Source organism: Tiliqua scincoides, chromosome 14 (assembly GCF_035046505.1).
Source record: "Tiliqua scincoides isolate rTilSci1 chromosome 14, rTilSci1.hap2, whole genome shotgun sequence".
Classification (NCBI taxonomy): Eukaryota; Metazoa; Chordata; class Lepidosauria; order Squamata; family Scincidae; genus Tiliqua; species Tiliqua scincoides.
The window spans coordinates 12,642,037-12,667,330 of record NC_089834.1 but is presented as its reverse complement, the minus strand read 5'-3'; the positions used below and the strand labels follow the sequence as shown (position 1 = coordinate 12,667,330).

The following is a 25,294-nucleotide window of genomic DNA, read 5'->3' as shown; positions in this document are numbered from 1 at the left end:
CAAGGGAGTGTTTGCCTTGCCAGGAGTGCCAGTCTGCAGTGGCACAGCCCAGGCACTAATTCACCATCCAGCTGCTGTTGGCGAGATGAAACCTCTCGTGAGCGCGGATGGTGGCAGGCTGCCCCCCAAAGTACGGAAAGCAGGGCAGAGCCAGGAGGAGGAGCCTGGCAGGCCACCTCCATTCAGTCCTAAACCCCACACACACAGCCTGTGGTGACCACTCCTGCTCCAGATTAAGCAGCAGGCAAAGAAAGATCTCAAAGCCCCCCCCTTTTTTTTTACAAGATACAAGTGGTCTCACTGCTCTTGGAAAAACCAGAGCTGGTCCAGGAACCTAGTTCTGGGCTCATCCATTTTGTCCAGAGGAGCAACTATTATCCTGCACATGCCCGATCTTGTCTGATCTCGGAAGCTAAGCAGGGTCAGGCCTGGTTAGTACTTGGATGGGAGACCGCCTGGGAATACCGGGTGCTGTAGGCTTCTACCATAGTCTTTCCAGACTGAAGGTTGCCAACCATCTCCCTATACTGAACACTATCTCCTGATCTTGTCTGATCTCGGAAGCTAAGCAGGGTCAGGCCTGGTTAGTACTTGGATGGGAGACCGCCTGGGAATACCGGGTGCTGTGGGCTTATACCATAGTCTTTCCAGGCTGAAGGTTGCCAACCATCTCCCTATACTGAACACTATCTCCTGATCTTGTCTGATCTCGGAAGCTAAGCAGGGTCAGGCCTGGTTAGTACTTGGATGGGAGACCGCCTGGGAATACCGGGTGCTGTAGGCTTATACCATAGCCTTTCGAGACTGAAGGTTGCCAACCATCTCCCTATACTGAACACTATCTCCCGATCTTGTCTGATCTCGGAAGCTAAGCAGGGTCAGGCCTGGTTAGTACTTGGATGGGAGACCGCCTGGGAATACCGGGTGCTGTAGGCTTCTATCATAGTCTTTCGAGACTGAAGGTTGCCAACCATCTCCCTATACTGAACACTATCTCCCGATCTTGTCTGATCTCGGAAGCTAAGCAGGGTCAGGCCTGGTTAGTACTTGGATGGGAGACCGCCTGGGAATACCGGGTGCTGTAGGCTTCTACCATAGTCTTTCCAGACTGAAGGTTGCCAACCATCTCCCTATACTGAACACTATCTCCCGATCTTGTCTGATCTCGGAAGCTAAGCAGGGTCAGGCCTGGTTAGTACTTGGATGGGAGACCGCCTGGGAATACCGGGTGCTGTAGGCTTCTACCAGAGTCTTTCGAGACTGAAGGTTGCCCACCATTTCAAACCCAAATGTCTGGAGGAGCCTCACACTGGAGCCTCTGGTGCCCTCAGCAAAACTTGCATGAGCCCACGACTGCACCCTTCCTGCTGCGCAATCTGTGTTTCCTTTCTCAGGAGTCCAACTCGCGCTGGAAACTTCAGGGCCTGAGCTCCATTTTGCGACTGAAAACTAGGCTCACACCACCTCATCCATAAGCAGTGTCAGGTTCCCTTCTGCTCCCCTGAGATACTCTGGCCCTTTGGAGGGCACCTGAGAAACTCTGCACTCGGCCCACAAAGGGGAAGCAAGAGGGTGAAGAATCTCAGCCTGGGGGAAAAGCTGGCTAGATCTATGGTCCCCTTCTGGGCTGCCTCGTGACCCACAACGTACATGCAGTGCGCTGATCCACACATCATTCTTCTCTCCAGAACTGGCGCACTAGGGACAGCACAACCTGAAAGTGTACGTCCAACCCTCCTCCCTCACCAGCTGAGATATCGAGGTCTCCTGTCCCTGGAGCTGGGATTGGTTTATTTTTAATGCGATCAAGAAACTGCAGCAGTCCCCAGAGCAGGGAGCTGGACCCACGAAGCCTTTCAGCGCGTCACATTTTCCAGAGCGCAGCCAAGACAATGGAAGCGCCTTATTCCCCCCTCCTTCTGCCTACAAGAGTTAGTGGCTGAATATGGTGCCCCTGGAAGTCTCCGATTAGTGTGCCAATCCCTTCCTGCCTTTCTGCTTTTAACTGCTGAGGCAGGGGAGCCTAACACGGGGGCCCCTCCAGCTGTTTCCTCCCCACATTCCTCCTGCCAGGGCTTACGCAGGCCTCTCAGTTTGTGACCTGCAGAACCGTCCGCACCAGTGGCGCATAAGGGAGCCATTCACCATCCGCAGAATCTGAAAAGCCACCACAGGCAAGGAGAGCAAGCAGCATTTTAACACCCAAGTTGGGCTTGTGCCCCACAGAAACCAGGAGGAGTTTCTGGTCAAGCACCCAGCCACCCAGCAAACACTACACAAATCTCTAACAGGAGAATTACAGGCTGGTTTGACAGCAGCCCTTGGTGTGAGTCTTGCTGTCTCCAGGGATGGTTGCCGTGTGCAGGACTGAGTGGCGTCTGCGGCCAGAGAGAGGCCTCTCCAGTAGCTGCCAACTCCTGCTCCCTCCTCAGCTCTACATTCCACAGGGCACCGCCTTACCCCAGACCCTTGGTCCCTCCCACTCAGTTCCGTCAAGACTGACCAACAGTGGCCTTTCCAGGGTCAGGAATTTTTCTCCACCCTACCCTGAGATACCAGAAATTGACCTGGCGACCTTTTGCATGCAAAGCAGATGCCCTTCCACCAAGGGACGGCATTCTCCTTCCCAAGGAGGCTGCCACACCTTGCCGCTACCCCAGTAAGACCCCTACGGAGTCACAATGGACGTCAGATAATTTTCAAGGACAAGCCCCATGGACCACCAGTGGTGGTCATCCCATTCTTGACACACGTTCACCCTCCTCAGCCAGAATATGGCTGTGCCTGACTCCGGCTGGCTGATCTTGGCACCCCTTGTCAGAAAGAAAAGTGACCCACGTGCCTGAAGTCTGCCCCCCCTGTATTAGTGGGACATATCATTCAGACAGAGAGATGGCCAGACCTCTTGGACCTCGCTGCACCCCCCTGAAAAAGCAAGAGCACTTGAGGACACAGCCTGCTATACAGTAGAACACAGGTGTTGGGCTGCCTCTGGGGAACACTTGGCTGCCCTCTCTCACAGATGTGCCCCTGTGAAGCTTCCAAGAGGCCCCAGGGTGCCCCAAATCCTACTATACTATTCTACAATTCCAAATCTATTATTGTAGACTGTGTCACAAGACCTGATTCTTAGCCCACGCCCAACCAATAGGGCCACCTTCTAGGTGCTGGGGCTCTGTCTTCCACTCCCACAGTCTAGTACAGCTCCTGAGCTGCAGCAGATGAATCAGTCCCAAGTCAGGAACCCCAGCCCACACTCAGGAGCTCAGCAAGGAAAGAAATCAGTTATTGGAGGCATAAACCTCATAGTGAGCAATTACCAGCTAGATTCTTTTATCCACCCAGGCCAGATTTCTGCGCTGACCGTAACACAAATTCAGACGGAGCAGCCAGTCAAAAAGAATGTGCTTTCTGCAGCTCTCACTCTCCACAGGGACTAAGTTACGAGCCTGATCGCCTGCTGCTACTGCTAGTACTTGATGAGAGGGTGACCTTTAAGGCAGCGGCTATGCTGTGAACTTGCATCCTCCACACAGGACTCCAAGATGGCAGGAGGCAATCAATTAATCATGGAATCCAGGCAGTCAGAGCCGAATGTTTCATGTGGGATCAATTATCAGTTATGGTGGGGCTCCGACTACCACACTATCAGGGAGGGGATGTACTGTAGAGACAAGTCAAGATTAAAAACTACCGCAGCTCTAAATTACTCAGAGAGGATTTCACTAGGGAGCTCGGAAAAGGAATAAACCCAAACCTTCAGCACCCAGTCCCCCTTCCCAAAGCTTTTGCCCTTCATTCCCACTTGCTCAGCACGGCCCCCTCCCCCAATTTGCAGTTTCTTATCGTCAATTACTGCAGACTTCTATAACCTGCAACAGCCAATCTGTGGCAGAGTGTTCTACAGGCCAATAACAGATCGCATGGAAAAGCCCTTCGTTACATCTGCTCTCAGCTTACTGCCAATCAGTTTCAAGGGATGAATTCAACTTCTGCCTTGCCTGCTGCCCAGCCCCACAAGGCCGTCCATCATCTCACAGGATTCCTCCCCCCCCATTTGTCACCTCGCCCACCAAATGGCCATCCTTAACACACAGCAAGTGTCGCATTATACTTTGTTTTGAATTTGATGAAGGAAATAAAATATTAAACGCCTTCAAAGACAAATAGTAAATTTCTTGCTCAGAGCCCGTCTTTTGGCCTTTGTAAACCTGGTACATGCATGTAGACAGGGCTGTCTCCCCAAAGAATTCTATGCAGACCTTTCAGCTCCAATCCATTCCAATGGGAGAGATAAACAGCCGAACCCTACACATGTGCCTTCTCAGAAATCAGCCTGACAGACTTCACTGGGATTTCCTCTCAGGCACATGTGTCCAGGGCTGCAGCTTTTCTTATTCCTTGATGCAGAGACTGTCAAATTCATTTTGACACTGAAAAGAGGATCAGACAAATTCACAGAGGACCACTTAGTGGCTACCAACTAGGAGGACTGTGTGCCACCTCCAGATACAGCAGCCTTAATACCAGTTGCAGAGGAGCTGTGGCGGAAAGAGAGGAGTCTTTTTCTCCTACTTGGGAGCATCCCAGAAGTAGATGGGAAGCCGTCCTGAGAAACAGGATACAGGAGAAGAGCCCCTTTGGGCTTGACAGGCTCCTCCTCCTCTTCTTAAGAGCCTAACAACAACATCTCCCACATTAAATCCTCAACACTATTGCCATACCCCTTTACATTGGGACTCTCCCAACCTCCCTGTGGCACCTCCAATTTCTACACTCACATCACACTATCTCCTCCCCCCTCCCTTCCCTACAGCCCCCCAGAAAACTCCCCCCCATTCAAATTAGTCTACTTTTAAAACCACATCTGGGATTCAGAGACAGCCCACGTCTAAAACCAGGAGGTGGCACATACCACGGTTTGTAACCTGGGATAGAATTTTCCTCTCTCCGTCTGTCCAATCCCCTTAGAAAGACATCCAGGACAGATGCAATTACCACATCCTGTGGCAAGAAGTTCCACTGACTAATCACAAGCTGAGTCAAAAAATATTTTCACCCTCTGCGGTCTCATTACCTCTTCCTCCTCCTCCCTCCTTTCATACAGCCCCCTCCCGTGACCTCCCATTCAGATCAGGCTCTTCAAACCCCCCCCCCCCATGGAAACGAGTTGGACTTTTAAAGAGGAAGAAGGAAAGGCTCCACTCCAGCTCGGGTGGGGGGCAAAAAACTGACATTTGGGGGGAACCCCTGAGGGACCTTAATCAATCAATCAATGTCAATCAAGACCCAGAACAGGCCCCCCCAACCCTGCCTTCCTGCTTGCCCCCCAGGCTCCTCCCCACAACAGAGGCAGGACCCAGAACCAGCCCCCCCACCTCTCCCTGCTTGAAGAAGCCCCCCAGGCTGCTTCCCCCCTCCAAGCTTTAAAGAGCCCCACAAGCCTTCCTGCCTGCCCCCCAGGCTCCTCCCCAGCACCAGAGGCAGGACCCAGAACTGCCCCACCCCCTGAGCCCCCCAAGAGACCCCCTTCCTGGCTGCCCCCCCGGCTCCTCCCCAGCACCAGAGGCAGGACCCAGAACTGCCCCCACACCCTGAGCCCCCCAAGAGACCCCCTTCCTGGCTGCCCCCCCGGCTCCTCCCCAGCACCAGAGGCGACCCCTTCGCTGGCTGCTCACCATGAAGGGCCCAGGCGAGGCCTCCCCCCTCAGCCAAGCTCCAGACTGCGGGGAGGGAGGGAGGGAGGGAGGGGAAGTGACGCAGGCGAGGGGAGGACCCTCCAAGCCTCCCCCGGAGCCCCACCCCCTTCCCTGCCTCGCCTCGGCCCAGCTCCACCCACCCAAGGAGGAGCGGAACCGGAAGAGGGCGGAACCGACGCGCACGGCTCGTGTTTCCGGGTGGACCTCTTAGAGCGACGGAACCGGATGGGACAAGGCAGTCCCGATTGGTCCGGCCATGGCGTCGTCGTCGCGGGCGTCCTTTCCTACCTCCCCCGCGGCCGAGGAGACTGGAGATCCGGAAGACCCCGCGGACCGACACCGGCGGGAAGGTTTGTGGAGCGAACCTGCACTTCCGGTTAAGATGGCGGCAGGGAGCGTCGCTTCCGGTTGAAAATGGCGGTCACTCTGGCCTCTCGTCTCTATGGTCCTCAGACCCGGAAGCGGCAATGTTTTCCTGACCTCTATGGTGCTGGGTGGTCCTCCTTGGAGCCACCAGGAGAGAGGAGGGGCAGCGGCTGCCCCAGAGGTGAGAGGCTCGTGCTGAGCTCCCAGAGGGCGCCCTGGGGTGCCCAGGACCCTCCTGTGAGGCCTACAACAGTCCTGCAGGGTGGGCCAGGAGCTGCAGCAGCCCTGCAGGGTGGGCCAGGAGCTGGCTTGAGGTGGAGCAGATGGGGGGGTTGCCCTCCTCCTCCCTCCACTCCACTGCTCCTTCTCCCACTCCCCAGACTGGCAAAGGGTAGCGGAGTGGAACAGGAAGTGCTTAGGAGAGGAGTGGGCTTGAGTGCCTCCTCTCTCCTCCGCACTTCCTGCTTTGCTCCATCCCCCTCCTCCCCAGGCCAGGGATTGTGGGGGAGGGGAGCAAAGGGAGAGGGGGAGCATTTGTATGGACTCACTGTGTAAAGTTATGCTCTGTCCTTCACTGTTGTGTAAGCGCTTTGTAGTGATTTGCGTGTGTTAAGCCTTGTTGTGGTTCTGGCCACAAATCCTGCAAGAGAAGCTCGTGTTCCTGCTCCCATTCTGCAGCCAGGGAAGACAGAGGCCGAGAAGGAGCCACTTGCTTATGAGAATTTGTGGTGGAGATGAGATTTGTGTTGTGGGAAGTCCTGATTCACAGCCACCGCTACAGCGACTGTCTAGACAAGGGCAGCTTTGGGGGGGGGGGAACGGACCCCAGCTCACTGATTAATCCCCTACCCCTGCATGCAGAAGTTTCTGGATCCGGACCCTGGCAGTATCTCCAGGTAGGGCTGGGAAAGACCCTTCTCTGCTTGAAACCCCAGATAGCTGCTGCCGGTATGGGAAATGACCCTGGCCTCAGCAGAGGTAACTCAACAGTTTCCTGTATTTCTAGTGAGTGAGTGCTGGCCAGAGGCAAGACTCCAACCAGGGTCCTCTTCCTTCATAGATCAGTCTTTACGCTACGCATTGCCATTCAGAGATGGTGCTGTTTCATGCATGCGGAAAGCATCTCTTAAGTGAGCTGTATGGTCAGTGTGTGAGGCCAGGTGAGGGACAATCAGGGCTGATCGCAACACTGAATGGGAGAGGAGTGTTTGGTCTGCCATAGGTCAGGAGCGCACTCATCATCTCTTGACCTCCCTCCAAGTGTGCACTGGAGAACTCATTTAAACCTGCTCAGGCATTTGAACCTGTGAGATTTGTGATTTTGTGTCTGTCTGCCTGCACCTGTCCTTTGTGCTAGGCTTGGATAGATGGTGCGGATTAGCCGTTTGCCTAACCTGTTCTTCAGCTGTCTTGCTGGATGGGCAAACTTCAGGTTTTCCTGGCATGTTCCTCCTCCTTGATCCTTAAGATCAGACATAGAAGGCCGTTGAGGGATGCAGGTCTTTCTCATCTGGAATAAACTTGTTTCTCTGTCTGTAGCAGCCTTCCCAGAGGGTGCTGTTCCCGGTGAGAGTGAGCCATGCTTGTCTACAGGTGATCTCTGGGTGCTCTGGCCGCCGAGGGCGCATCCTTGGGGTGAGTTGGGCATAGTCTGTAGTAAGGTGACTGAATCCATTATTGCCTTTTTACCTTCCAATGTTTCCTATGGGTGAAATGAAACTAGCCCAGAGCTCCAAATACTCCATGCCAGGATTTGTTGCTCAGCCCTGTAATGGTCTGTGAAAAAGGCTCTCTGGTTCTCTGAACTCCAGAAGAACTATGTGGTGCAGCTTGTTCAGTGCCCAGCTCCCCCTCCCTGCCTTTCCCCTCTCCTTTTCATCTATTCTTCTTCTATTGACAGAAGCCTGCCAGAATGTTCAGCGCTGGCCAGTCCTCCAAGGCTCAGTTCCTCGATAAAGCACGCCAGGCCCGTGAGGAGCGCAGGGGGCTGAAGGAGCGCGAGAGAGCCGCTGTGCAGATCCAGGCCCTCATCCGGAGGTATCTGTGTCGCTGTCGGCTGCAGCGGGAGATCAGGTGTGTGAATTGTGATGCCCAGGGTTGGGGTGGAGGAGTTGCTGGGCGCCAGGAACTGTGGCCTGTGCCAATGTCTGGTCAGCACTGGCCTCGAGGTCCCGTAACCCTGAAAAAGGTGAGGTGCAGACAGGGAATCTCTCCGCCTCTCCTAGGATACTCAGTACCAGTGAGAATGGCTACACTGTTGGAGGGTCATCTGCCCACCTTGATCCTGCCACTCTCTGGAGTAATCCAGGCACCTACAGCCAGCTGTTTTCTTTTCCTTCTGCCCTCAGGAGAGAGGTGGATGATTTTTTGGACGCCAGCGGATCCGTCTCTGGGAGGAAAACAGCCCTTTCGATCTTCAGAATGTCCAGGAAGCTCCTCTTTGTCTTCAGGCTCCAGGATGACAAAGAAGTAGGCCACGTTTGTCATTTTTTGATCCTCCTCATGGGTCACTTGTTTTCAATGCTGGGCACTACTGAGTGGAATATCAAGTGGGCTGATTGAGAGGCAGTGGGAGGAGAAAGAGCGGGCTGCAAAGACTGGAGCACGACGAGCTTTGGAGAGACTTGAGGATCAGTGGGCTATGGCTGTTGAGGAGCCTGCTAGTACTAGTCAGGCCCAAACTGGAGCTTAGTGGGTGAGCTCCTGTTATTGCCAAAAGCAAACAGAGTCCCAAACCACCCATCTGCAGAGGAATCTGCTGCTGTACATCTCTGAGTCTCTGGCTTCTTGCTGCTAGCCTCCTATGGGAAAAGTGGTAATTATAATCCTCCAATCTAACAGTTGGCAAGATTCAACTGCACGTGATCCTGAAAAGCTGCAAAATTACCTGCCCTTTTATTACAACAAAATTACAACAAGGCTTCTTGTTGTGTCTCTGAATGAGTCACTCTCCTGCTTCTTTCCAGTCCTTGTTTCTTTGCAGTTGGGAGTGATTTGTATGGAAAAACAATAGGGTGGATTACTGGGCATGTAACTCTCCCACTTTCATGATCTCTCAGTCTTAACACACTGTAAAAAGTAAATCCTTTTAGAGTGTAAGAATGAAGTCTGGGTACTGGAAGCCCGGGGCATGCTGACCTACAGAAAGATGTGGATTGTGTCAACAAACTCCTGTCCTGCATCCCATCTTAGATTTCACTCCTTCCCCGCCCCTTTTCGTTACAGAGATTTGAAAAATTGTGCCGCTGTATCCTGAACAGCATGGATGCTGAGAATGAGCCAAAGGTAAGCCAGCTCGCTTTACAGGAGAGGGTGTGCAACAGAGTGAAGCAATGGTGAGTTGACACAATGAAGACACGGAGGCCAGGGTGTTCAGTTGAATGCAAGCAGGAAGAGCTGCTGCTTTTCTGAGCTAGCCCCTCAAGCTTTTATTTCATTCTCTTAAAGCTATACACAACAAGGCTCGGGTTTCTTAGCCGCTGATAAAAAACTTTCCCAGGCAAAAACACATTCCTAACAATTGAGCGCTGCCCTTATCTATCCCATAACTCATCCCCGTGTTTCCCCTTGCACTGGGCCTCTTGCTTTCAGCTCCTCATGAGCAAAGCCCATTCCAAGGTTTGCCTCGGACGGGAGAAAGGGGGGTGTGCCCATGCCCAGAGTTGCCATGTCTTGCCTGAAAGCTCTGAAGCCCAGTGCCTCTGCATGCTCTACTGCTACACAGAGCATGTGCACACTTCTAGAGAACGAGGGGAGGTGGAGAAATATTGCACTCCATTAGCAATGTAGGTATCAAATGTTGCCGTTTCCCGAGACACTGGAATGTTTGTGAACACCCCATAGCGCCCCATCAGGTCAACCCCTTGGTATAAGCTTCTCCGTCAGAAAGGCACTCCGGTATGCGCTTTGTGGCAGTGAGGCCTCTGAATTATGGGATGGAAATGATTTTGCAACCCCATTACTCAGTACAGTGATTAAGAGGTGCGCTCCCCACCACTCCCCCCCCACCCCGGGGAACTCTCACTGCTTCCTTCTGTGTGGCTTGCCAGGTGTGGTACGTGTCACTAGCACTTTCGAAGGAGCTCACGCTCTTGTGGATCAAGCAGGTGAAGGATCTCCTGTGGCTTTGCTGCGAGTTCCTGAAGCTGTTAAAGGTGCAAACTTGATTTGTTTTTCTGTTCTGTTTTGTTTTTGCTGCTCTGTGATGCTGATGTGGGCTTTTTCTTAATACCATTGGCGGTTCTTTTCCCCAGCCGGACATCTTGCAAGATTCAAAGCTGGTGAACTTGCACCTCACGATGCTGGTGACCTTTACAGACACATCCACCTGGAAAATACTGCGAGGCAAAGGTGCGCTTTTGCAGTGGCTTCTGTCCTTGGTCCTCAGCTCCTGGCCACCGTATCGAGGCTTCCTTCGTGGTACTTGTTCTGGAGCTTTGTCCAGTGGTCAGAAGCCAGTGAGGATTCCTCTGCAGAGACAGTTTCTCAGCATCTCGACCCTGCATTTCATTAAGTTGTGGGAACTCCTTTCCTCACAAGGCCTGCTGGGTCCTTTAATGCCCAGTGTTGGGTCATCAGCACAGCCTTGCCTTGACTGTCCTCTGTTAGTTAACCGGTTGCTGGTCTCCTGCTGGAGTGTTGCTCCCTCATGTGTTTTTATTTCTCTGTTCTTCCTTTCTGGGTTTTGATCTTGCTGCACTTTTGTTATGTTGTGAGCTCCACTGGGATATACACAGACTTTTCTAAAAACCAAGGAGTGGGCTTTTTCCCTTTGCTCAAGGAATGCCGTTGTCTCGCTCTGTCCATTTTGGCCGTTTTCACGCTGGTGGGTCGCTTTGGGTTACACATGAACCTGTTTAATGCCCCACATAGTTAAGGGGGGGGTGCCTATAGATTGAAGCACAGCAGACAAATGCGACAGCCCCTTTGCCAACTGTGTTCTTTCTGCTTCTTTTGCAGGGGAGACCTTGCGGCCCGCCATGAACCACATCTGTGCAAACATCATGGGACATCTCAACCAGATGGGGTTTTACTCCGTGCTTCAGGTTTGTTTGTTCTTAAGATAGCTCATGTTTTGTTAGAGGGGTGATGAGAAAAGGCTGCATCTTTGGTGAGCAGCATGGAGGCAAGGCCTTTGGAGTTTATTTCGTGGAGATCTGGGGCAGGCAGAAGGTTCACTGAGTTTGCCTGGCAGTTCTCTAACAAGGGAGGAGGGTATCCTTGCGAAGGTTGTTGCTCCTGCTCACTGCTTGAGAAACGGGGATTGTGCGCCTTCACAGACCCCCTTCAGGCAACCACTCCCAGGCTTGTACATTTCTTTTTTCCCTTTCAGATTTTGCTAACCAATGGCTTGGCGAGATCCAGGCCTTCCCTCTCCAAAGGCACTTTAACAGCAGTCTTTTCTCTGGCTTTGCGGTAAGACCAAAAACAGTTATTATGTGTCTTATTCAGAGAAGCCTATTTAAAGAAATGCCCTCACATCATTAATTCTGGGAATTTGCTGCCCACGAGTGTCCTTGGACATCAGTGTGTCCCTGGGGAAGATAGCACTTTGTTTGCACTCTCCTGATTTAAGACAAGAGGTAAACAGACAGAGTGCCTTATCCTGCTGCTGTCCTGGCTTAAGAAAAGTACATTCTGAACCTCGATGAGATTCCAAGGGTTTTTTTTAAAAATCCCAGCAACTGTGCTTCACTTGATAGGAGAGCTGTTTTTATTTACGTGTGCAGTAAAGAGCCTGTTCCTTTCGGTTTTTTTCCTCCTCCAGTCCTGTGGTTGCTGCTCACTTTTCTGACAACCTCTTGCGTTCCTTCCTGATCCACATCATGTCCGTGCCGGCTATAGTGACCCACTTGGCTACACTAACACCTGAGGTGAGCAAGCCTGAATCTCTTTGAGTATCATGAGTTGCTTTGGCTCAAAGGTTGACTGATCTTTGCACAACCCTTTCTGTAAAGGGCTCTGCTGTGTCTGGCAGCCTAACAGACAAGCATAAAAATATTTCCAGGCTGTTAACAAAATGGTCCATCGAATTCATATTTTTTTTTTGTCACAGAGCAGCTGAAATGGAAGGTGATAGCTCATAGTGTGCTTTTTGAGTCTTCAGAGTATTTCATGTCTATTGTCTCTGCAAGCCTTAAAGCAGCCCTTTAAAGTGGCCAATATATTGTCCTCATGATCTAACGTAGGTGCGGAGAATGGAAGAAGACCATTGGAGCCATTAGTGAAAAGGGGGTGGTTTCACCCTGATGTGTCCTTGGGGGAGTGATCACTCAGTTTACTCCCTCCTCAGTCATGCTCACGAAAGGCATTGCTATGCTGTCTTTGGGCGCAATCCCAACCCCTTATGTCAGTGCTTTCCAGCACTGGCATAGCGGTGCCAATGGAACATGTGCTGCACCCTGGACTTGGAGGGCACTCACGGAGGGGAATATTTGTTCCCCTACATCAGAGCTGCATTCCCCTTATGTCAGTGCTGGAAAGCACTGGCATAAGGGGTTAGGGTTGCGCCCTTTCTGACTGCGTGTCTTATTCAGATAAGGAAATTCTGCAGATTTCAAACTGTAAGCCGTTTTGGGAGCTAAACAGGACTGAGAAGCGGAGTCTACACATTCAGTATTCAGATAAATGACAACTTGTGTTGTCTTGGTTGGGAAGCTGTCAAAATTCTGCTTCCTTTTCATCATCATCATCATCACAACCTTTATTGGCATATAACAAATAAAGTAAAATAGCACAAAAATTATTACAATCACTAAAAGGGTAAACCTAGTGAGGCAGGGAGGAGGAGGAGGGAAATAATCCAAAAATAGAGGAGGGGAAAAAAAATAAAAGGAAATTTTTAGGAAGGGGGGAAAATTTTTAATAATTTGGGATAAAAAACTAGCAACTGCTATAGCAACGTTTACTTGATTATCACTAAGCAGAACAAAAAGGGGATCAATAAATGGACCGGCAGAATGACATAAAAAGGGCTCCAAATACAGCTTTCGGAGCGTACAGTGCGCTGGGCAATAGATCAGAATATGCTCAAGTGTGTCCGGTTCGCGATGACAAAAGGCGCGTAATCTGAGGTTCCGAGAAATACGGGGAAATCTGCCAAGGTGATACGAAGAAGGGAAAATGTTGAAACGCGCAAGCCTAAAAGCCCTTCGAAGGGAGGGATTTATTAGGGTAACAAAATATTTAGAGGACTGACTGCTTCCTTTTCAGCGCCTGGCAGTGATAGAATCTCATGAGCTCTTGCGCAAATTCATCTTGTTCTTGAGCCGCGAGGAGCAGTGCAGGGATGTCTGCGTATGTTTAGAAGGGAGCCACACGCTCTGCCTCCTGGGTAAGTGTGCCTGCTCAAGGTCTGGGGAGGCTGCGCAAGTGGGCTTGGTCCAAATTTTCTTGAAATGCACATTCCACACCAAGGAAATCCAAGCCCTGACTTCTGCATGCAGAGCTGGGTTGGTGGTTAGAAGCCTGATTTCGCCCCCCCCCCCGCCGCCGCCCCACTTAATTCTTATGGCGGAATTGCACATTTGGTCACGGAATGGAGGAGGCTTGGAGCAGACTTCTGTGGTCCTCCCCATGCTTGTTTTTCTAGCCCCCATTCAAACGCTGTTCCCGCGGGGCTCTTATTCCCAGGGAACCTCATCTACCTGGGTTCGCTGAACGATAAGGTACTGGAGGAGGAGACGGCGCACTTTGTGAGCGTGCTCATTCAGATGCTCTCGTACTGCCAGAAGTACGTCTCGCAGAAAAAGTCCAACCTCACCCACTGGCACCCGGTTCTCGGCTGGTTCTCCCAAACAGTGGATTACGGGTGAGTGTCCGCTGCAGATGTGGGAAGAGGAGGCTGAACGGACAGGCTGTGCTCCAGTTAAGGAAGAGTCAGGCGCTCCACATTGGGGCGGTCAAAACACTGAGCGCGCATTCCTGTCATCCCTGCAGCAGCCGCTTTCCGGGAGTTCGGTGATATTGTCTCCCATTTCACAGATGGAAAGGGGGGAAAGTCGAGGCTGAGAGGGGGTGGCTTGCCTAAGAGAGGATACTGCTGTCTTAATTCCCTGCAGTGCAGTGGTAGTCAAGGGCACCAATCCGGTCCTCTTCAGAACAGACAATCCGGTCTTCTTCAGGTTGTGGGTGGAAGCGGGGCACAGACAGTGTTGCAGGTTACTGCCGAGAGCCCAGGGGGTGAGGCTTGGGCACTGCTCTTCCTGCCCAGTGGTGACTTCACTGCTGCGTGTTGTTTGCCCTCCCCTCCCCTCCCCAGCTTGAACGAGTCGATGCCCCTGCTCACCAAGCAGCTGCAGCACCTGTGGGGCATCCACCTGATCCGAATCCTCTTCAGCGATGTTCTGAGCAAGAAGCTCCTGGAGAACCAGGACATGAGCCACCTGCCGGCATCTGCTGCCTCGCCACAGAACAGCCTGCCTGTGAAGAGTCAGTTCCCCCGGGTCTGAGCACTGCCCAAAGGCTGTGGTGCTTGGGGCTCCTCTCGCGGGAAGCCTTGGCCCTGACCTGAGCGCTTGGCCGTCCCCAGCCCCTGAGCATGTGCGCGGCTCCTTCTGTCCCGTCCCGTTGAAGGAAAAGGAGCCCCCAAAGCATGGAGTACCGGGTGGCCTCTGTTCAGGCCAAGGGAGCTGGGAGATGCTTGTAGGCGAGGGTCTCATTGTGCCGCAGGGGCGTTGCTTCCTCTGGGGCTGACTTGGCAGAATTGCCCCAAGATCTCTGGTGGGCCTCGCGGATGTGCTAACCCTCATGGTGGCTGCCTCTCTTCGCAGAAGCTTCCTGACCTTCCCTCTCCGTTTCCCACCAGACCTCTTCAGGCGTGCTTTCCAGAAATCCGCCTCCGTCCGAAACATCCTGAAGCCCGTCGGAGGCAAGCGGGTGGATTCGGCGGAGGTGCAGAAGGTCTGCAGCATCTGTGTCCTCTACCAGATGGCGCTCACCACCCTGTCACAGATCCGCTTGCAGATCCTCACAGGTCAGGGTTTGGGGTGACCCAGGATGCAGGGGGAGCTGGGGGGTGCCTGCAGAGGCCGCTGTCTTCGTGATGTGGAGCTGACTTGAGCTTGTCCTTCCGCCATTGGGAGGGCAAACGGCAGAAGAGGGAGATGCTGATCCGCACTGCAAGGCCCCAAAGGGCTGTTGCAGACCGCGAGGAAGACTTCTACTAGGATCTCTTGGAGTCCGAGGGGCTGGAAGCTGGCTTGCCTTTCTTTCCTCCTAAGGAAAAGGAAAGTTGGATTCTCTGATTCTTAATTCCTTGCCCAAAACTAAAGTCTTGGTTTCCAGTGGATCCCACTGGAGTGTCTGCACAGCCCCCTGGCTACAACTTCTTTTATCATATATGCAAAAGCAATCTCGGATGATCAACTTTTTGTTCTGCTTTTGAATTCGGTGATGGGAAGGGAGTGTGTTTTTGTTTTTATGTTTTCCCCGAAGTGTGGATGTGGCTGCCTTCTGAATCCATGCCCTTTTTTCGTCTATGAAGCCTCTGACCTGTGGGGGCCTCAACCCTCCTGCAATTGGCAGCCCCCTTTTGATCTTCACTGCCTGTACATTTTCTGTAGCTGATGAAGGCTGTTCATCGATTCCTCCTCTACGTCAATAGCATTCATCATTTTCTCTTTGAAATGTTGGCTCTCCAGAATATAAATCTTCAGCCTGGGTGTTTTTTGTCTGTTGACCTTGTTCCTGTCAATACTTCTGAGTAGTCCACGTTCATCCATCTTTTCCCTCGTGGCAGGATCACAGACTTGTTCTATAGACTAGAAATTATTCCTTGTAGGAAGCGGGGGAGGGGAGTCGGAAGCTGCTGGATCCAGCAGTGTCCCCTGGGATTGAGAGTGAGAGCGAGGCCCTTGTCCTCAGCTCTTTGGTCTTGTGGCCTCTTTCCTTCCCCTAGGCCTGACATACCTGGACGACCTGCTGCCCAAGCTGTGGGCCTTCATCTGTGAGCTGGGGCCGCAAGGAGGCCTGAAGCTCTTCCTGGAGTGCCTGAACAACGACACTGAAGAGTCCAAGAGGCTGCTGGCCATGCTAATGCTCTTCTGCGACTGTTCCCGGCACCTCATCACGTAGGTCGTGGGGGGGGGAAGCAGGGGGCCTCGATGGGCTTCCGGGGCTCTGCCCTTCAGAGCTAAAGCCCAGCTGAATTGCACAAGGAGGAGGAGGAGAACAAAAGCAGACCCTGGGGCTGAGGAATGCCTTTTCCAGACTGGGTGTTCTGAGGTGTTGCTAAGAAGCAGAAGGTCTTGATTTGCTTCAAGTGTAGATTGATTGCCGTGAGCTTATCAGACAATGAGGGTGGTGGGAAGTGGCTGAGGCGGGGAGGGCTGGTGCATCCTAGGAGGTTGCAGGGGCACCATTTGCATGAAAGAGGCCTGGGCAGTGTGTTCCCACCATTTTGTATTGGCAACCTTCAGTCTCGAAAGACTCTGGTATCGCGCTCTGGATGGTGGTTCTGGCACAGCGTCTAGTGTGGCTGAAAAGGCCGATTCGGGAGTGACAATCCCTTCCACACCAGGAGCAAGTGCAGTCTGTCCCTGGTCTGTCTCCCTGGCTAGGGGCCTCCCTTCTTTGCCTCTTTGCCTCAGTCTGTTGGCCAAGTGTCTCTTCAAACTGGGAAAGGCCATGCTGCACAGCCTGCCTCCAAGCAGGCCGCTCAGAGGCCAGGGTTTCCCACTTGTGGAGGTCCACTCCTAAGGCCTTCAGATCCCTCTTGCAGATGTCCTTGTATCGCAGCTGTGGTCTACCTGTAGGGCGCTTTCCCTGCACGAGTTCTCCATAGAGGAGATCCTTTGGGATCCGGCCATCATCCGTTCTCACGACATGACCGAGCCAACGCAGGCGTCTCTGTTTCAGCAGTGCATACATGCTAGGGATTCCCACATGTTCCAGGACTGTGTTGTTAGGAACTTTGTCCTCCCTGGTGACACCAACTTGGTGGGTTTCCCACCAAGGCAGCCAAAAATTCTCTCTTCCTCCCCCAGGATTCTTGACGACATAGAAGTCTACGAAGAGCAGGTCTCATTCAAGCTGGAAGAGCTGGTGACCATCTCAGCGTTCCTGAACTCCTTTGTGTTTAAGATGATCTGGGATGGGATTGTGGGTAGGTGAAGTCTGAGTGAGTCCAGACCAGGCCCAGGGGAAAGGCTGCACTGCTCTCGTCCTGGACTCTGTCCCTCTTGCCGGGCAACTAACCTGTTCTTAGTGTGTCCTGCTGTGGCCGGCTCTGTTCCAGGGTACTTGTTTCTCTCCCCATCACAGAGAATGCCAAAGGAGAGACCCTGGAGCTGTTCCATTCAGTTCACGGGTGGCTGATGGTCTTGTACGAACGGGACTGCCGGCGGCGGTTTGCCCCCGAGGACCACTGGCTTCGCAAGTGAGTGTCAAGTCACAAGTCCACAGGGCCTGAATGGGGGTCTCTGCAGTTTATCCGCCAGTGGAGGTGGAGCTTTTCATGGTCAAAACCATGACAAAAGAAAAAGTCCATCACGAAAGACGAAAGAAAAGGTCCATCACAGGTTACAAGTCTCTGAATGCCAGATGCAAGGGAGCGACACCAGGATTTGGGTCTCTTGTTGTCTTGTGTGCTCCCTGAGGCGTCTGGTGGGCCCCTGTGAAATGCAGGAAGCTGGACCAGATGGGCTTTTGGCCTGACCCAGCAGGGCTCTCCTTATGTTCTTGTGTGTTGTCTCGTAGGGACCTCAAACCGAATTTGCTCTTCCAGGAGCTCGATAAAGACCGGAAGCGAGCCCATCTGGTCCTCCAGTACATCCCACATGTCATCCCACACAAAAATGTGAGTGGAGCCTGGGGGTGTGCAAGGAAGTGTGGGGAGGGGGAGGGGAGGAGCTTAGCACAACTGCATTTCCAGGGCCCTCCTGTCAGTTCACACTCAGCTGCGAAAAAGCCACAGCAGTTTCCTTCTGCTTGGATTCCGAGCAAGGCTGGGTTGGGTGTTGGTTGTCCCCCTCCTGTCTGCCACGGGGCAGTGGATATTGGAGGCTTAAAGAGATGACGGCCTTCCTCTTGGCTCAGGTCGCAGCTGTCACTGTCTGCCCAAGTCAGGCAGTCACGTACAACTTTCCCGGGGTGCTCAGGCAGGGCTCTGAAAGGTGGCCTGTCCCCATGAAACGACAGTTGCGGCGAGCAACAGATGTGTAGTGCTGGAGGGTTTAGACAGCATCGCTTTCTCTTGGGAATCGCAGAGGGTCCTTCTCTTCCGGAACATGGTGACGAAGGAGAAGGAGAAGCTTGGGTTGGTGGAGACCACCTCCGCTTCGCCTCACGTCACACACATCACCATCCGTCGGTCGCGCATGCTGGAGGTGAGTGGACGGAGCCACTCTGTGGGCAGCGTCGTGGATGGGGACTCCTTGGCACTCTTGGCTAATGGGCACGGCCCCTCACTTTCGCTAGCGGCCTGCTAAGAGCGCAGCAGTGGATTCTGAGCAGAGAGGATCAGGAAGAGACCGAGGCTGTGGATGGTCCTGGCCTGGAGTCCGCTTACTCCTCCTGGGGGTGCCCACTGTGGGATCAAAGTCTTGCTCTTAATGGAGAAGGCCCTCTCCCTTGTTGCCATCAGCCTGACCTTTAGCAGCCAGCCCTGCTGATCTCAGGGGGGCTGTCTCCTGTGGGAGGAGGTGGCCCTCCGCTGCCGCACCCCCACAAATTGTCAGTCTTGTGAACTCTGTAAGTTGCTTCCCGCAGGACGGGTACGAGCAGCTGCGCCAGCTGTCTCAGAACGCCATGAAGGGGGTCATCCGGGTGAAGTTTGTGAACGACCTGGGAGTGGACGAAGCCGGAATTGACCAGGACGGTGTCTTCAAGGAGTTCCTCGAGGAGATCATCAAGAAGGTGTTTGACCCTGCGCTCAACCTCTTCAAGGTGCCAGCCCTCTCCTCCTCTCCCCACCCCACCCCAAGCAGAGCCCTGCCTCCGTTTGCGGCCCTGTCCCCTCGCAAGCAGTGACCCGCCCGTGTTGCTCTCTTGCCTGGACAGACCACCAGTGGTGACGAGAGGCTGTATCCCTCCCCGACCTCGTACATCCACGAGAACTACCTTCAGCTCTTTGAATTTGTCGGGAAGATGCTCGGAAAAGCTGTTTACGAGGTAGGACAGGCACAAGTGGCCACAGCCGTCTCGGGGACTGTTCGTTCAGGGGCTTTCCTGCATATTTCGGAGGCAAGGGGGTCCTGAATGCAGGGGAGCAATTGTGTGTGTATGTGGTGGGGGCGCACTGTTGTCTTCTTCCCTGTTTGACCCGGGGGAGGGGAGAAAGGGGTGCTGGGCTGAGTGGGCTCTCAGTCTGGTCCAGCGATGCCCCTCTAGTGCTTCAGCTTGCAGCACAAGGAATGCAGTCGGAGCAGTCATCTCTCTGCCGTTCTGGGGAGCCTGGAGGTGCTGCTTCTATGATAGAGTTAGGGCAGCAGCGCTCAGGGCACTGACGTCATTGTTGCTCAGGACCGGGGAGTGCATCTCCTCATCGCCTGCTCTCTCTCTCTCTCTCTCTCTCTCTCTCTCTCTCTCTCTCTCTCTCTGGATTTCTCCAGGGGATTGTGGTCGACGTCCCATTTGCCTCCTTCTTCCTGAGCCAGTTGCTTGGGCATCACCACAGCGTCTTCTACAGCTCTGTGGACGAGCTCCCCTCGCTGGACTACGAGTTCTACAAAAACCTGACCTCCATCAAGGTTGCCCTGCAGTCTTCCCGCTTTGGGGCCGGGGAGGTGGTGGTTCCTCTTCCAGCTGGCACGTTGGGCGACCCTGCCCTGACGAGCGCTTGCCTGCGTGCCGTGTGCCAAGAGTCCCGCGACCAGCCATGTCGCTGGGCGTGCAGTGTGGCCCCTGGGGACGGCACCAGACTCTGAAGCCCGCCCCTGTGAGCGTGCCTCTCTCGCCTTGCCTTGCCTTGCCTTGCCATTGAAAAGCAATTCGGGATGGAATTGCTGCAGCCGGAAACCGACAACTCAACAAACGGGGGTTGCTGCTTGCCAGTGACTGCGCTTGGGGTCAGTGCTGTGATTGCAGACTTATCACAGTAGATGTGACGGTCCAGCTCTACAGTTCAGAGAGGTGCTGAGAGCAGAGGGGCAGATTTTGGGGGGGGGGCAGGTGGTCACATGCTTAACTTCTAACAGAGCCAAAAACTTGCTAATTCCACAGCAGGCAGTTCTAACTCCCAGGCACAGCAGTGGTAATCTTAGATTGGAGATTTGGCACCCAGAGGATCCCAGTGGTGCTGGGGTGCTTGTTTTCAAGAGAGCAAGTTTCCAGCCCCTGTGCAGTTCTGGTCTTGGGTAGCAACACCTGTTGCCGAATCAGAGTCCCCTTGGTTGATGGGGTGCAAGGCTTCCTAGCTCCTCGCCACCTATGCAGGCACAGAATAAACTGCGTGTGAAACAGGCAGATGACAGTCAAGGTTGGCTTCCATAATTGTGTACATTGTGCAGAATGTTGAGGGTGGAGACAGAAGTTGACGCGTCAAACCACCCATGAACCAAGAAGCTTGGTGGCAACTCAGCCTCTTCCTTCTTCCCTCCTTGTTAGCGCTATGACGGAGACACCAGTGATCTGGGCCTGACGCTCTCCTATGACGAAGATGTGATGGGCCAGGTAGGGCTCCCTCTGTCCCCAGCCCTTCTTGAGGGCCCTCTGGGGGGTGGGGGGCAGCGCTCCAAGTTCAGCTCCTTCACTGTGCCTTGTTCATGAGCCTGGGGGGTGGGCTGCACTTTGCGTTTGAGCCAAACACCCTTTTGCTGTCAAGGTGTGCCACGGCTGATGTTTGCGTGGATTTGTGTTAAACAGTTTCAGCTGGTGACGTTTTCATAATGTGATTTGAAGGCTCTCCCAGTGATTTAGGAAACCTGTCCCCGTGTGTGTGTGTGTGTGTGTCATGAAAACTCACACTCATTCCCTCCTGCTAAGGCTCACCCAGTGGTGAATTCTCATTTCCAACCGACAAAACTGCATATACCTCCACGTGTGTAAAGGGCATCCTTTCCCCCCCCCCCCAAAGTCAGCCCAATTCATCTGCCTGCGTTTGGGAGACGGAGGTTGGGCTGAAGTTTGTCTCTTAAAAAGCAAACCCCCAGTTGAGCATCCTCAGCAGCCGGTGGGATCCTCCTGTGTTTTGTCCTGCCTTTGTGTTCTCTCTTGTAGCTTGTTTGCCACGAACTGGTTCCGGGAGGGAAAACCATCCCTGTTACCAATGAAAACAAGTAAGTGGAACCCCTACAATAAGTCCTTGATTGCTGTCCTAAAACCCAAACAGAAGTGGAAGTAAACTTCCCAGATTGTGTGTGTGTGTGTGTGTGTGTGTGTGTGTGTGAGAGAGAGTGGTGCCCCTATGTCTGGGGAATTTGACATGCCCCCACCTGTGCACAGCCAGTCTGCCATTCTCACTCACGTTTGAATGGGAGCACACTCCTGATGGGGACTGGCCGTGGCTCTCCCTCTGGGACCGGAGCTTGCAAACTCTCCAGATGCTCTCAGTGCAGTGATTGACTCCCTCCACTCCCCCCCCCCCTTGGCCCAGGATCAGCTACATTCATCTCATGGCTCACTTCCGCATGCACACCCAAATCAAGAGTCAGACGGCGGCTCTCATAAGCGGCTTCCGGTCGATCATCAAGCCTGAGTGGATCCGCATGTTCTCCGCACCTGAGCTGCAGCGGCTCATATCGGGGGACAACGCTGAGATGGACCTGGAAGACTTGAAGTAAGGGGTTCTTGGGGTTCTTGTTGCGCCCTGTGAAGTAATGGAGCGCTCACTCAAGGCCCCCCTTCCAACACTTGCGGTCCCGGAGTGGCTTGGGCTTCAGCGTTGTGGTCGCAGGGGGTGGGGGTAGAGACGCACCCCAGAATTGAGGCCCAGGGCACCTCTGCTCCAGAATTTGTTTTCAGTGGCAGGGAGGAGCACGCAGTCCTGTGACATGCAACCCCCACTCCTATCTCCTCTTTCTCAGGAAACACACCGTGTACTACGGGGGCTTCCACGGCAGCCACCGAGTCATCATCTGGCTCTGGGACATCCTCGCCAATGACTTCAGCCCCGACGAAAGAGCCATGTTCCTCAAGGTGAACCTTGGTGCTGCATGTGGGGAGAGAACCTTAAGGACTGGGCTGCACGTGTTTTCTGGCGCGCCTCCCTTGCAGGCTCAGTGAAGTGCTCTGGAGGCTTCCCAGGGTTGCGTTGACCTTTTAGCTGACGGCTGAGCCTTGTAGGCTGCAAGGTTTGGCTTCCTCGTAGCCTGCTTCCCAGAAGCACATCCAGGGCCTCCCTTCGTAGGTGTTGACTCACTCAGAGGATGCAGGTCTGATGCTGCATCAAGGGACAGCCAGGCACCTGTCTCAGAATTAGGCTCCACCTCCATCTGTCTCCGGTTGCTTTTTTCCAAGCGTGTGTTTCTCCTGTGGCAGAACAGAGCCTCATTCTTCCCCTTTTCTCCTGTTCTCAGTTTGTCACCAGCTGCTCCAGGCCTCCCCTCCTTGGTTTCGCCTACCTCAAGCCTCCCTTTTCCATCCGTTGTGTGGAAGTCTCGGACGACCAGGTACGGGACTTGAGGGAACCGGGTCTCTGCGTGCCCTCCCAAATGTTTTAGGCTTCATAGTGGCTTTCGTACTTGCACAAAACATCTGCTACACCCTCCCTTAGAGTAGTGTAGCAGCTACTGTGTCAGCATGGGAATGCACTGCCTGCCCCCCCCCACCCTGACTCCAAAGCCCAGTTTTGTCTTTGGGCTGGCCCTGGCTCTGTGCCCCTGCAGTCGCAGGAAGAATTGAGGGGGCAGGGAAGATGTGAAGAGCCTGAGAAAGCTTCTGCACTGACCAAAGGGTGGGCCGCTGTGAGATACAGGAAGCTGGACTAGATGGGCCTGTGGCCTGATCCAGTGGGACTGTTCTTATGTTCTTAACTACAATTCCCAGGAGGCCTTGCAGGTCTCTTGTTATCTGGTGTGCTCCCTGGGGCATTTGGTGGGCCGCTGTGAGATACAGGAAGCTGGACTAGATGGGCCTGTGGCCTGATCCAGTGGGGCTGTTCTTAGGTTCAAAGGAAGGACCGTGATGAGGCAAGCTTATAACGTCAGTGGATGCACGAGGGAGGGGTGGATTTTGGGAAAGGCGGTGGAGGAAGAGAGATGCTAAGTTAACATGTCACCAGATCCCAGCAGGTCTGGGAAAGTGAGCGTGTCTTGCACGGTGTAGCACTTTGGCTTTCCTTCCTTCCCGACAGGACACGGGGGACACCCTGGGCAGCGTGCTGAGGGGCTTCTTCACAATCCGCAAAAAGGAACCTGGGGGGCGCCTGCCCACCTCCTCCACCTGCTTCAACCTCCTGAAGCTGCCCAACTACAGCAAGAAGAGCGTCCTGCGGGAGAAGCTGCGCTACGCTATCAGCATGAACACCGGCTTTGAGCTCTCGTAGCCGTCGGGCACCTGGAGCAGCGGCTCTTGGAGGCGGGGCCAGAGGCGGAGCTGCCGTGGCCGCCAGGTGCGGCCTCTGCGCCGTAGACGTGCTGCAGGCAACACTTGTGCTCTGCAGAGGGCCAGGGTTGGCCCGAACCCTCGCGTAGCACCCCTGGGGGAAAAGGGCCAGAACTGAAGCCACTTGACTTGTCTTTCCATTCTTTGCGAAGCAGCTGGCCTGCCCTGGGAAGGAGCGGGGGGGGGGAGTGCAAGCCGAGATCGGGGGTCTCAAGGGAGGGGGGCTAATATTTTTTTCTTACAAGCCACAAAGTGCTGATGGACCCAGAGGGCCAGACCCACGTGTGATCCCTCAGGGGCCCCAGTCCTTTTATTCCACGTAGGTTTTGCAAACATCTCTACCCCCACCCCGCCTCCTGTATTTGTTTGCTTCGGGCAAACTGCAGGGTGTGCAGTGGTCTAGGATGAAGGCCCCAGAGGAAGGGGGCTGGTTCTTCTTGCTGCCTGCTCTGAAAGAATGTGTGGGGCAAAGGGAGGTGACCACACCCTGTGTCTGCCAAGCGCAAGCTTTGTTTTATGTCACGCTTGTCACCCAGCCGGGAACCCCTTCGGTTGCTCACAACTTGAGGACTCCGCACCGAGCTGCTCTTGCTCGCTGGCAGGACAACAGCTCGTCCTGTCCTGAGCATCACGTCCATGTTTAGTACCCATCTTTGGCTCCCTGCTTCCTCTTAAAGCTCAGCTGCAGGGATGGTTTCCTTGCCCAGCTATATTTATTTTGAATGAACTCTTGGCCTTCACGTGTGCAGATGCAAATCGGCCTGTGGTGTGAGTCTCCACTGCTTCCTCGTACATGGGGAGGAAGTCGGGTTCGTAATTTTCTCCCCTTGGCAGATCCTGCTGGTGGCCCATCTATGCCTCTGATTGCTCCTGGCCCCCAGGGCCTGATGTCCACTATGCAGCTACGCAGCCGGAGAGGGGGAGTCCAGGGACCCTTTTGCTCCCTTCCCTCCCTCATCTTTAAGCATTTCCTCCCTGTTGTGACAAACTGCAGGGGCTTTTATGCGCTAGGTGCGTGAAGAGGGGGGCGTGTTGCCAGGTCTTCTGCTGCTGTTCGTACTGCAGGAGAGGGAAGGGGCTGGAGGCCTATTGCCTTGGCCCGGGGCCTCTGTGGGTGAAGGGGTTCAGTCTACCTGGGCCATGGTGCTGCAGAGGCTTCCAGGCATGGCTTTCTCAGGGACTTCTTTATGCCGAATATGTTTAGTTTTGTGCAGAAAAAGGCTGAGGGAGTTTGGAATACAAACTCCCACGTAACGTCAGCTCTGAGCTAGCAGGTTGCTAGCAGCTCATGCAGCCTTTGTGTGGGACTTCGGGCCATAGGCCTTTTGAGCGCAAACACCTGCAAGGTCCAGGTGCATCCAGAAAGAGGAAAATGTTCAGCTGCTCAGTCTTGATAAACAAGCTGCCTCCTCAGCATCCATCCTCTGGCAGTGGTGGGTGTTCAGAAGCAATCTAGCTAAAACTTAGGTCCTTGCAGGACCGTAGCTGGTGTGTAGGACAGTCCCCCAGCTAGAACACTAAATGTCCCAGGTGCAAAGCAGGCATCCCGTTTCAGGTAGGTGAGAAATGGGTCTTAACAGCCTTGCTGGAGGCTGGAAGAAGCGAAGCGCCAGTTTTCACCACGACTAGACCTCTTGGGGTTGAACTTGCGCTTTCTACACGTGGGTGTTTTTAAAAGGGAACGGCAGAGGGAGCAGTGTCACTTTGGGTGGGCCTTGTAGGGCCACTTTGGCTGGCTTGTAGGGCCT

The 25,294-nt window shown here is 53.8% G+C and overlaps 1 protein-coding gene and 5 pseudogenes across 1 annotated transcript; all 6 read left to right on the top strand.

Moving 5' to 3' along the window:
- The first annotated feature begins 363 nt into the window (after positions 1-363).
- LOC136635002 (5S ribosomal RNA) lies at positions 364-480 on the top strand (annotated as a pseudogene).
- A 181-nt stretch (positions 481-661) lies between these two features.
- On the top strand, positions 662-784 carry LOC136635026 (5S ribosomal RNA; annotated as a pseudogene).
- A 29-nt stretch (positions 785-813) lies between these two features.
- On the top strand, positions 814-936 carry LOC136634827 (5S ribosomal RNA; annotated as a pseudogene).
- A 29-nt stretch (positions 937-965) lies between these two features.
- On the top strand, positions 966-1,088 carry LOC136634826 (5S ribosomal RNA; annotated as a pseudogene).
- Positions 1,089-1,117: 29 nt separating this feature from the next.
- LOC136634825 (5S ribosomal RNA) lies at positions 1,118-1,240 on the top strand (annotated as a pseudogene).
- Positions 1,241-6,166: 4,926 nt separating this feature from the next.
- Positions 6,167-23,709, top strand: UBE3B (ubiquitin protein ligase E3B). The gene is made up of 28 exons (XM_066609598.1): positions 6,167-6,246; positions 7,605-7,700; positions 7,966-8,138; positions 8,414-8,534; positions 9,291-9,350; positions 10,115-10,219; positions 10,319-10,415; positions 11,025-11,110; positions 11,398-11,480; positions 11,833-11,938; positions 13,278-13,398; positions 13,698-13,875; positions 14,326-14,495; positions 14,872-15,039; positions 15,964-16,135; positions 17,051-17,169; positions 17,328-17,442; positions 17,763-17,862; positions 18,272-18,391; positions 18,774-18,950; positions 19,065-19,175; positions 19,616-19,753; positions 20,610-20,675; positions 21,222-21,280; positions 21,598-21,780; positions 22,028-22,139; positions 22,520-22,612; positions 23,296-23,709. Exons 1-28 carry the CDS (start codon positions 6,184-6,186, stop codon positions 23,485-23,487), a joined length of 3,384 nt encoding a protein of 1,127 aa, XP_066465695.1. The 5' UTR covers positions 6,167-6,183; the 3' UTR covers positions 23,488-23,709.
- Positions 23,710-25,294: the final 1,585 nt, after the last annotated feature.